Source organism: Patella vulgata, chromosome 4 (genome assembly GCF_932274485.2).
Source record: "Patella vulgata chromosome 4, xgPatVulg1.2, whole genome shotgun sequence".
NCBI classification, from domain to species: domain Eukaryota; kingdom Metazoa; phylum Mollusca; class Gastropoda; family Patellidae; genus Patella; species Patella vulgata.
Genome location: NC_065882.2, coordinates 10,846,775 through 10,859,918, shown reverse-complemented (window position 1 = coordinate 10,859,918; position 13,144 = coordinate 10,846,775). Strand labels below are relative to the sequence as shown.

The 13,144-nt window shown below is 36.6% G+C and overlaps 1 protein-coding gene across 1 annotated transcript; it reads left to right on the top strand.

Annotated features, from left to right (window-relative positions):
* Nucleotides 1-3,624: 3,624 nt before the first annotated feature.
* LOC126819547 (clumping factor A) lies at nucleotides 3,625-11,329 on the top strand. Its single transcript, XM_050547679.2, has 4 exons — nucleotides 3,625-3,781; nucleotides 4,367-4,545; nucleotides 5,482-5,587; nucleotides 6,421-11,329. The coding sequence occupies exons 1-4, from the start codon at nucleotides 3,689-3,691 to the stop codon at nucleotides 7,027-7,029; spliced, it is 987 nt and encodes a 328-aa protein (XP_050403636.1). The 5' UTR covers nucleotides 3,625-3,688; the 3' UTR covers nucleotides 7,030-11,329.
* The last annotated feature ends 1,815 nt before the right edge of the window (nucleotides 11,330-13,144 follow it).

Below are 13,144 nucleotides of genomic sequence, written 5' to 3'. Positions count from 1 at the left end.
ATTTGGGTGAGAAAATATATAAAAAATTATTATATCATATGTGTTTGTAAAGTAAAGAGTTGAATTAACACATCATTTAAAAGACAATCTTGGTGTCAGCTATTTTCACATATGTGACAGAACTGGTTAAACAGATTCCAAATACAATTTTAATAAGAGATCATTGCTATGGTAGATTTAAAGAAACGGGAAGTAACGCAAAAAATGGAAAAAACGAGTTATCCTTATATTATCTTTGAATGGAAATTAGCGATTGAACATAATATAACACAACACAGTTCTATGGATGACAATCACCATATTATATACACACGACGTTTCAACAAGATTTCACTGGTCGTTACCAAGCTTGTTATCCATAGAACTGTGTTGTGTTATATCCTTATATTGTCACAACTTGCTGATCTAAACGGCATTCTATGTCAATTTATAATCGGTTAACAATCGCTGTAAAAAACAATCAGTTGCCGCCTAATAAAAGATGATTAAAACAAGATTAACTTGCCAGAGGCATAATATTTTCATAATTAAAAACAAAACTGAATGACAACCGCGACTAAATATACGACACCGGTTTTATTTAGTATGGATTTCACTAAGGACTTTAATATCACTTCAATATCATTTCGCGTTGTGTATTTTTATACCACAACTAGGGGGCACATTGGGCTAAATCTATTTGTTAAGGCCAGCTCAATTTTTGTCAAGGTCGCTGAGATGTAAATAAGGTGAGGACACGTGATTGTTGGTGGGGTTGTAGGTTTGGGTTACGGTAAGCATTGGGGGCTAGGTCCAGGGTTAGGGTTAGTATTAGCGCTAGCCCTGTTTACATCTCGTGGCCTATGACGAAAAACTGAGCTGGCCTTATCATTTAGCACTACCCGGGCACATACTCCTCGCAGTGTTTCGTTTGATTAGAGCTAATCCAACTTAACATTGCTGTAATGGAAGCAAATTTCTGTTCCAAATTATGATTAGTCCGATTAACAATCAATAGCTAAATGGACCAAATTGGACCAAATATGTTTACATAACGTTACGGCATGACTCGCGATTTTATTATGCCCAATTAACCAGTGCATAGAATATTGCAGTAAAACTAATTGCGTGACAAAGGTGGCTACCAATACGGATACAATGTAAACAATACTGTTTGGAGACCAACAATACTTTCACCGTTTTTGATACCTTAAATCACTGTTCAAAGTGACGCAAAACTTTAGTATAAAATAACCTTGTCAACTTATCATGTTTGAAAAAATGATGTGTTTAACTCTTATTCTGTTGTGAGTATGTAGGTCTAAGAACAAAATTTCCCCCAGGTAGAAAAATAGTCGGTCTCAAAATAAGTGCAGTCACTGCAGTCGGTCTCAAAATTATGCATCGCCGTCTTAATGAATTAAACAAATAATGCCAGAATAGATCCCAAATACTAGTCGGTCGCAAAATCAGTGCAGTCGGTCGTAAGATATATGAGCAGTCGGAATCAAAATAAGTGCTCACTGCATACGTCACTCTACTCACGCAAAACTTTAGTATAAAATAACCTTGTCAACTTATCATGTTTGAAAAAAATGTTTTTCACCCCATGGCAAAGAAATAGTCGGTCTAAAAAAAAGTGCTCACCGCACTCGGTCTCAGACTAAATGAATTAATGGGGTGTTTTCTGACCATCAGAATTCTGCAAAATCTTTCCCCAAAGTCCAGGGCATTTCAGAGACCAAGTAAGCGCCCCATTAAGGTAAAGTGCCCTCAGGCCCAGTCCTCAAAAATTAAAAGCTCAGTTACATATCGGCGCTCAATTCCATTATGCCATCATTCTTCAACTCCTTCTCTGTCTTATACTATCTCATCACTATCATATTCACAGTTACAGTGAATCGCCCAGTTAGTAGTACCACTAGTGAGTGAGTCATGGGTCAAAAGACTGTAGAATTGTTAGTTCTACTCTCACAAAACAGGCGACATTGACAGATAGGCCTCAAGATTCTGTCCCATTTCTTATCCTCTCGTTAACGAGAATTTGGATCCATTAAAATTGTCAGGCCCAATCCCAAAAATTAAAAGCTCGGTTACACATTTGAAATTTTTTCGCGCCTGCGGCGCTCGATTCCATTATAACGTCATTCTTCTACTCCTCTGTTGTCTTATACTGTCTCAGCACTATCATATTCACGTTATACTGAACTGACTAGTTATGTTAGTAGTACCACTGGCACTGGTGTGTGGGTCGTGGGGCGTCAGACTATACAAAAGTTCTGTCAACTCTTGCAAAACAGGCGGAATTGACAGGGGCAGATCTCGAGATTTTGTCTAATTGACTCACATTTCTGGTCCTCTCGTCCACAAGAATTTCTCCAAGCAATGACCTCAAACGCCAAGATATTGACTCAATTTTTCAAAATTTTCTCAGGTTGCTCAGTGTTATAGGCACAATCATATATGACATAAACTTTATGTCAACTTAAATAAAACTGCTTTCCAGCGAGACAATGATCGGCAAACAACTATATAATTATACAATTCCACCTATGTTCTACCGGGACGCTTAATGTTATAGCCAGTATTTTGTTGACATTCATTGTGGGGTGGAATTGTGGCTGGGGTGGCGCCCTAGATTTGGACCCCCTCACCCCTATCTAGATCCGCTACTGCACATGACCCCTCAAAACTCGCACCTGTGGTGCTCGGCTCCTGACTGCGTCACTCGTAGGGGTATGGGCATCAGTCGGTCGCATTTTGGCTAAACACCCCCCCCCCCCAAACAAAATCGTTATGTACGCCCCTGGTACGTCTTATCTACATGCTGTAAAACCCACGGTCGTTGCTTCGGGAACATTGTGGCCAACAAGGTATTGATTAAATATGGATTATGACGATTATGTCAACAAGAGTTGACAACTGCGTCTAATATATTTGACAGGTCGACAACTGGATTTGAATCTAGATGATATTTTTTACGCTGTCTGTTGGTGACAGATGCGTCTGCAAAACATACAGTTGAGTCAATTAATATTTATATATTGTTGATCTATATTCTATTACTGCTATAACAAAATGTCACTTTATAATGTTAAACATCTTCTTGAAATGGTTCAAAGATATATAATGTTTAGAAACCACAAAATGTGGGGATGAAATGGTCTTTATAGGAGACCGGGGTAATCTGTTCATGTGGATCGCGATGAAATTTATATTTCTGATGTTCCAAGATATAATTTTTGGAAATGTTTAATTATGTTCTCCTGATTTTGATTGTTTCTGTGTGTTTGAAGTATATGTTTGTGATATGCGCTTAGAAACACTTCACGTGTAATGAAGCGCTATATAAATCGAACAATAATAATTTAGAATTTTTAATCTAATATATATACCGCCATATAGCTGGTCCCAAAAAATAGAAAAACTAGTAGGCTTATAGTTTCAAAACCTTCGACGTGATTTTATTCTTTTGTCATGCGTGGTTAAATTATAATATAGGGAATGTAGTATTTTATAAAGAATTCCTTGGAATAATAATCAATTTTGATTTATCGAGCAGACTACCTTTCTCGACCCGCAAATATATCTGTGGTCTACATCTACAGATAGAATAGAGTTATACCCCTTTAATGTAATGGCGGCATCAACAAACAAGAATTAATAAACAAGAAGTCTACATTTATTTCTTCTTATAATAAAGATTAAAATGAAGTCATCTGCAAAGAAAAGAAGAATAGAGTCGTCAGATGAGTCGAGTGATGGCAATGGTGTATCAGCCCCAAAAGCTTCCGGTGATGAGGTGACCTATTGTATTTTAATCGCTAGACGGAAGCATTTTTTGATTGAATAAATAAATGACAATAGGCCTAATATAAATATTATATATTGAATAATCATGATAATAATAATGTGTCAGTTGAGTTTGCACTGTGCAGTGCATGCATTGTTAAAATATATTTTATTATGGAAACAATCAGAAGTTATCATCTGTCATTGTCAACTCAATGTCAATATCAGACATTCATTCTTCCTTCTTAATGACACTGAATTGATATTCATTCTTCCTTGACATGACACTGACAGTAATTTCTTCAGTGTCAGTGGTGATCAAATTCTTCAACTTGTGCGCTTAGATAATAGGGTAATGTCATTGAGTGCCATGGTTTAGATTCCTCCCCTGCTTACATTACAAGGAGAACGTAGGGTCATCTGTCAGGTTCTCTGGTTTCCTCCCATCGCTAAAGACCACTACGCAAATAACTGAATGAAAACTGGATCATATTTTAGTCCTGAAATGGCTTAGTTTGTCCTGAGTGGAGTTGAAGCATCTCTCTCTTTCTCATCTGCATATCATAGATTATTATTATGTTTGTTTTATTTGAAGGTTACACACATTAAATCTGAGGTGATGAGTGGCAGAAGTTCAAGTCGAATTCAGGAACGTAAAAGTAAAACATATGTAAAACCAACAAGAGACAGTATATGGAATAAAATTCCTTCATCTTCAGAAAAACGTTTAGCAAATATCTCACCTAACAAAAGGGTCAATGACATGCTGCGTGTGTAAGTGTTTTGTGGTTATAATAAAATAGGGTTTTAACATCAATATTCCTGTTAATGAAGTTAGGTATATGGTCTATGCCATGCAGTGTGCTATAATAAGGGAAATTTTGCCCAGACAGCAGTAGTTCTGTCTATTATTCAATAGAGAATCCCTATGTCAAGTGTTATTTTAGTTATATGTATACATCAATGGGTACACAGGTGGACCTCAGTCATTTTCGCATCCAAACGACTAGCCACTTGTCCTTTCTAACTAGGCCCTCCACCCTGCACCATTTGGTAGCTAGACCTTCCATTCTGCACCACTTGCTAGCTATAGGCCCTTCATCCTGCACCACTTTTATCGGGAAACCAGACTGGGAGATCCGAAGAAAATGTTTTGACCAACACTGGGGACTCCTGGTTAGTAATCCACCACTAAATCCACCAATCCACTGTGGTCCCTCTTGTGTATAACACTACAATTTATTGTTAATATTATATTGTATCTTTCACTTGTCATGTGTGATACTGGATGACAAAATAAGGGAAAGAATTAGTGTTTAAAGTCTGTCAACACAATACTTCAGGGATCTGGAGACTAACATAATATGATATTTGTGCAATGTAAGGGGAAGAATTTTGTTCAAGCAACTGCATCTATGTCTACTCTTCAAACTCTAACTGCAAATGGATCTTTTAGTGTTTAAATGCACTACAATTTGTACACATGACCGCTTTCTTGCACCATCTGACTTATTAGACACATTTTCCTTGTCAGCCCTACATGCTCCATCTCTGAAAAATAGGAACAAGTCTTGAAGAAAACCAAAGATTATTCTCTACCAATGCCTGGTTTCTACAATTTGCGAGTCTAACCACTGCCACTCCCTGGTCGACTTACATGGAATATGAAGATGTGATAATTTCTACCTGGTATGATTTCTTATTTTACAGACACAATCGATACAATGCTGAATCAATTGATATATTTAACGATGATTTTATTGATGATGAATTGGATACCACAACATCATCGGATTCTGGCCTTGAGGAAGAGCAGGTGAGTTTTGCTAGGATGCCTTCTTTTCAGGCTTGGTGCATACAGCTCCATAACCTAGTCCAGTTTTCCAAATAGTTCTACCCACATGATTATCTGTTTTAAAGGACATAGTCATTATGGTGGAAGTTCAGAGACCGTGCAAATAAGCAATTTGATAATGTTAGTTCTCGAGATGCGTATTGTCAGTTAATCTAGAAGAGTTTAGAAAAAAATGAAACCAATCATAGCTTTATGAGAGAAATCTGGGAAGAGTATTACCAATATGGCGGACGCATGTTTTGGCTAGTGGACGTTTCGCCACTACAGTGTATATAGATTTCAAATTTAAACAAATTATGCTTTGATTTCTGTAGCTTTTACAGAACCAACTACAAGTATCACATAGTTTATAAGGGATTCATGTAGCTTTTAGAGAACCAACTACATGTATCACATAGTTTACAAGGGATTCATGTAGCTTTTAGAGAACCAACTACACGTATCACATAGTTTATAAGGGATTCATGTAACTTTTAGAGATCCAACTACACATATCACATAGTTTACAAGAGATTCATGTAGCTTTTAGAGAACCAACTACACGTATCACATAGTTTACAAGGGATTCATGTAGCTTTTAGAGAACCAACTACACATATCACATAGTTTACAAGGGAATCATGTAGCTTTTAGAAAACCAACTACACATATCACATAGTTTATAAGGGATTCATGTAGCTTTTAGAGATCCAACTACACATATCACATAGTTTATAAGAGATTCATAAAACTTCAAATAATGATCAGTAGCTTTAAATTTAAAAAATTTTAATTATCATTTCAATTTTTTTCAGAGATCTGCCAAAAAGAAACGGAAAAACAAAGGAAGTAAAATTCAGAATAGACGAAGGCGATTGAAATACGAATCATCATCTTCGGAAGATGAATCAAAAATAAATCGGGAAGCCAGTGAACCAACAGATGGTAACGAAGATAGCTCTTTATCATCTTCCCGAACGAAACATACCGAAAATTCAAAGGGAGATAATGAGACGATATCAAATACAGGTAAGCCATTGGCTATTGATGAATGCGAGATAGATGATGTAATACCATGTGATCAAGATTCAAATAGTGATGAAGAGGATTCACAGATTTACAAACGTTTAAATTCATCCAAAAATAAAAATGTTTTAAAAAGTGACGAGGAAAGTGACGTTAATGATGAGAGCAATGAAAACAAAAGTCGTAATAAGAAAAATGACAGCGACGCAAACAAGAAAGCTGCATGTGACAATAAAAATGACAGCAGTGATGAAAGCAGCGATAGTGATTCAGAAGAGGACTCAAATCACCTCTCTCGATACGAAAGACAATTATCGAAAAAAGAAAACTTGTTCAGAAGTTTCAAGGAAGCTCAAGCAAAATCAAAGAAAAAAAATGCGTCACCTAAAAAGAAATAGACTCGCACTTTAAAAAACTTTCTGTTCTGAAATTTAAAAAGCACATTCAGAAAGTAAAAATATGTAGTGTAAAAAAGAAATAGGCCCCGAACTAAAACAAACGTAGTTCTGAAATTAAATGGGGTTAAATGCCTATTTTTCGGCACTAATCAGGAAAATAAAGTTGGATTATGAGGGGAAAGTTAGCTCAGACATCAATGGTGTTAATGGAAAAAACAATGATGGGCTTTCCCTACATGGGGTTTTAAAGTAGTTGTCTCCCCTGAAATGTGTTCATCCGTTTCCACCTGGCAAACTTCAGCAGATTCCGGTACCCTACATCTAGCCTCGGCTGTATGACAAGTCTGCCATTGGAACTACTTTCAAGTTCCCGGATTACCATCGGCGTTGCCCTTGACGACGCCCCTGAAGAATGTTTTATCATACAAATATTTCAAAGTCTGAAGCTGTTTCTTTCAAGTTAATCCGATTTTCTTCAAACAAGGACAACTTTGCACTAAAAATTCTACACACACTTCGAACGACACAATTTTGATAACTTCTTTTTAAAAGCGGCAAGTTTTCCTAATAGTAAACCGGTGCCGCATCGCAATTGTATAGGCGTAGGTACATATCACTTATCATCATACAGCCGAGGCTAGATGTAGAGTAACGGAATCTGCCAAGGTTTGCCGATTGCATCTGTTTCTGGACCAAATTTTTCTAAAGAGCCTAAAGATGCATTATGTAAGAACTAAATATGCCTACTGCAGATCTTTATTTTGGCCTCAAATGTTATATAAATTTTTTAGATATTTATTGACATGATAAACCCATAATCAACTCTCTAGGTTATCGGATGGCATTGCTTTAAGTAGAAAGAACACTGCTGCCATTTATGAGTTTTGACGATAAAATGGATTATCAAGACTTATGTTAATGAACAATCTACACTGCATTTTGTCAAAAGTTCAAACACTTATAACTTAGCACAAAAAGTAATTTGACTGCAATTTTCAATATATTTATTTCTCATTATCTTTTTTTGAATTATTATCACAAGACGACCAGCTCTTTATCAACATCTTACATAATGTACTGTTAATTTTAAGATTTTCTCTTTATGGTACTTGTTTATTATTTATAAACCAAATTACCAAAGACTGTGAGAATGAACTCTTTAGTCTAAAGTGAATATATACCTGGTAAAGGGGTGAGGGTCAACATTGATCTCGATGATGCCATTGGGGCAAGAAGGAAAATGGGGTTTAACGTCCTACTGTTCTGCTTCGAGTGGCCTAATGAAGATGGGCTTACGCCATAAAGTGTGTTATGCAGGAAATTTTGCCCAGGCAGTGGCACTATGACCTACTCTTATATCGAATTCCAACAGCCAAGGGATCTTTTACTTGCATTTCAGTGTGTACACAGGACCTTGGTTTTTCATGCCATCCTAACGCTTGACAGCTGTCTTTGTCAGGCCCTCCATCCTGCAACACTGACAAGGAGAAACCATGTAGGAAAATACCGATGAACTTTCTCGGCCAATGCAGGGATTGAACACACGACCTCAAGGCTAGCTAACCAGCATCTTACCGACTTAGCCACTGTGATTCCTGGGCGAGAAGGAAGAGTTCTCCAAGCATAGAACACTCAAATAATCCCCAAGCAATACACTATACAAGACCATGTGGAAAATTACATGTTTTAAATCCATGCAGCCTTTTCTCAACTGGAAAGGTGTCCTGGATTAAAAAAGTAATTATTTCACACAGTTTTGTATAGTGTGCTACCTGAGGATTAGGTGATTGTATGTAACAAATTGAATGGTATTTGTTGTCCAGTACGATGTGTCTCTGTTAAATGTCTATAACCCTGTTTACATTACAAATTTTAAGCGTGTCAGGCACGATGCCAGGTACAGCGCAGTTCGTTTTTTTTAAGTGGACGCGTGCCATGCCTGGTACCGTGCCAATCAGGCCCACCAAAGTGAGGTGCTCTCGGCACAGTACCAGGCACTCCACGCTTAAATTTTCATAGTACAAACGCTAACTGGTCTGAGAACGGTTTCAGTACGGATAACTGTGCATGCGCCAAATGAACCTTGACCTTTTTCCGGCAAACTTTGACGTAGCTTTGTCACGGTTCTGTCTAAATCAACTGCCATAATTGTTTTCATCCGTGTAACTTGCTGACTGAAATTAACTTTTCTGTAAAGAGTTTCACATTTGGCGTGCATGGCACGGTTCTGAGACTGGTGATGTAAACGAGTCAATTTCTTGAAATTTATCACGGCACGCTGATCGTGGCCAAGTGTAAACGGGGCTTATGTTTGTCTCTATTTGCACTTTTTTTTTATAGCACTCGTTATGTAATTGTTATCATGCCGTCATTAATTGTTTTATTCGTTCTGTACATATATTTTTATATTTCAATTCTTTTGGTTAATTACCTTGTAAATAAATAACTCATTTTGTACATATAAGATGTAATTAACTAGATGCAACCCCTGTTTATTCTAACCATGGAGTTGGTCTAATCTACACTGATTACAGGGGTTGCATCTCGTTATATATCGTCTTCTTACTGAACCCCTTAAGTATCGCTGAGATCCCAGTATAGATTTCCTCTGATCACTAGTCTCCAGCTATCCTAGACCTCACCTTACGAGAGTTGTCGTCATCTTCTACTGCTTTATAACATTTATGCTATATCACTTCGGTGGAAGCCGGGTCGGGGGTTGGATGGCCGAATGGTTAGCACATGCGTGCTGTATCATAAAGCCTGTCATTGAGTCAACTGGCGTGGTTTCGAATCCCTGGTTGTACATGACAAGGAGTAGGGTCGTCTGTCCAACCTCGTGGGTTTTCTCCGGTTTCTTTCCACTGCTAAAGACCCCTACTCGCAAGTGAATTATTGAAATAAAATTAAACCATATGTTAGTCCCGAAATGACCTAGTTTGTGTCGAGTGGACGTTAAACCCCATTTCTCTCTCACACATGTGTCGAGTGGACGTTAAACCCCATTTCTCTCTCTCTCTCGGTGGAAGCGGACATTAAATAAAACTATTTCATACACATTTGTTTATTCTGTTATTATCTCTTGTGAAGTAGAATGTTATAAAACAAAATAATGCTTGTCTATAAAAAAAACACAATTTATAATATGTATATAAACTAGTGATTGTTTTGTATATAAATTCGGTTGTAGTCTTTATTATGTTTTCCGGCGTGGTTTCCCCTTGTTAGTGGTGCAGTATTCCTACTGAACTGTATTGTATACAAATGGCTATTGTTAAATATTGTAAAAAATAACAGGTAATAATACATTATATATATTATCGATCTGTTTAACATGATGGTAATTAATCTAGTTTAATAAATTATATCGATCTGTTTAACATGATGGTAATTAATCTAGTTTTATATATTATATCGATCTGTTTAACATGATGGTAATTAATCTAGTTTAATAAATTATATCGATCTGTTTAACATGATGGTAATTAATCTAGTTTTATATATTATATCGATCTGTTTAACATGATGGTAATTAATCTAGTTTAATAAATTATATCGATCTGTTTAACATGATGGTAATTAATCTAGTTTTATATCGATCTGTTTGACATGATGGTAATTAATGTAGTTTTATATATTATATCGATCTGTTTAACATGACGGTAATTAATCTAGTTTTATATCGATCTGTTTAACATGGTGGTAATTAATGTAGTTTTATATATTATATCGATCTGTTTAACATGACAGTAATTAATCTAGTTTTATATATTATATCGATCTGTTTCATGTAATTAATGTAGTTTTATATATTTGTTATAGTTACCTGTATGTATTTATCTTTGTAATTAATGTCCAATGAATTTGTATATATTGACACATGACGGGCCTATTGTTTTATAAATAAGAGTGAACCTCAGTACATGTATCACTGTGTGTACTTGTCTGCGTAAAACCCTACCAACGAACGAATCTCAGTGTATAGTGAATTTAGCTGGTGAAATACGGTATTTGGAGCAGGTCCCTGGTGAAATATGTTATTGGGAGCAGGTCCCTGGTGAAATATGTTATTTGGAGCAGGTTCTGGAACACAACAGAAATAAGTATATGTTGGCATTGATGGATAGCTTGTTTTTGATGGATAGCTTGTTTTTGATGGATAGCTTTTTTTTTGTGGATATACCTTGAATATGGGGTGTAAGTACTCATCCTTCCTCTCCCCCACCCTTTCCCCAAAACACTCTCCACCACTGAGTATACATATTATGTTTATATATTTCATTTACTGGCACCATTAGAAATAACAATCCTTGAAAAACATAACAAAAGTTTTGTAAAATAAACACTGATGTTGATCTGTATTTTAAAAAAAACCAGTGAACAATCAGAATTTTAAAAATATTTTACTTTAAGTTTTCGTGAATAATAACCCTGCTTCAGATCTTGATCTGTTTTATAATGAAAGAAGGAAAAACCAAAAGCTGTTAACAACTCTATTCCACCATATTAATCAAGGCTGACACCAAGATAAGTGTTCAGTCCCGAGAAGTTTTTTTTTAGCCTATCTATCTCCCTTATCTCCATTTACCCAATATTACATCCTCAATCAAAAGTGCCCGATTTACCTATATGCTTGGCCGGCTGAAGCCAAAGACCCCTCAAGATTGACCTATAGACTGGGCTTTAAGATCTAGGGGAGTGGTTCTCAACCTTTTTTTGCCAACGGTACACCTTGGAACACATGAAAAAATAGTGGCACTCCTGGCTAAATATTTGAATTTTGCAAAATAAAAACATGGTACATGTAAGTCAGACGGAATAGAATATAGACAGAGACTAGTCATAGACACACAGAATAACTAAAACTAAACAAGCCAACAGTGAGGCTGATGTCCCCCGCCGAAATCCCAAAATAAATAGATGACACATATTAATTAATTGCACATTTATTTTTTTCAAAAGTTTCCAGCAATCAAACTACAAATGTCATTACTAAAAGCCCAGGTTCATTAGTCAACGGTATCAGCTTACCAGTGTTAGTCAAGGTAATGATATAATAAAGTTATAGTGTCCCAAAGCATCAACCAATCAAATTGTTTATCTCTGCTTACCCTAAGCGGAACGGACAGACAAACAGACAGACGGACGAACCCATTTTAATAGTTCCCTGCTTTCTTCGAAAGGCGGGGGACAATAAGCATGAACATTTACTCAATTCGAAGATCAACCAATCAAATTGTTTATCTCTGCTTACCATAAGCGGAACGGACAGACAGACAAACAGACAGACGGACGAACCCATTTTAATAGTTCCCTGCTTTCTTCGAAAGGCGGGGGACAATCAAAGTAGGAGAGTTATTGTTTTCCAAAGTCTCGACCAATCAAATTGCGTATCGCTCTGCTTACCCTGAGCAGAAAATGCTCATTATCAAACTTAGTCAAGGTATTACTGTAATGAAACTATACACCAAGTTTCATCAATCTCACTTAATTAGAACTAAAGTTATCGTGTCCCAAAGCATCAACCAATCAAATTGCTTATCTCTGCTTACCCTAAGCGGAAAATGCTCATCTTCGAACTCCATCAAGGCATTGACCTAATCAACACATACACCAAGTTTGAACATTCTAGCTCAATTAGGAAGAGAGTTATCGTGCCCCAAAGTATCAACCAATCAAATTGCTTATCTCTGCTTACCCTAAGCGGAAAATGCTCATCTTCGAACTCCATCAAGGCATTGACCTAATAAACACATACACCAAGTTTGAACATTCTAGCTCAATTAAAAGTTATCGTGTCCCAAAGCATCAACCAATCAAATTGCTTATCTCTGCTTACCCTAAGCGGAAAATGCTCATCTTCGAACTCCATCAAGGCATTGACCTAATCAACACATACACCAAGTTTGAACATTCTAGCTCAATTAGGAAGAGAGTTATCGTGCCCCAAAGTATCAACCAATCAAATTGCTTATCTCTGCTTACCCTAAGCGGAAAATGCTCATCTTCGAACTCCATCAAGGCATTGACCTAATAAACACATACACCAAGTTTGAACATTCTAGCTCAATTAGGAAGAGAGTTATTGTGTCCCAAAAAGTGTGACGGACAGACA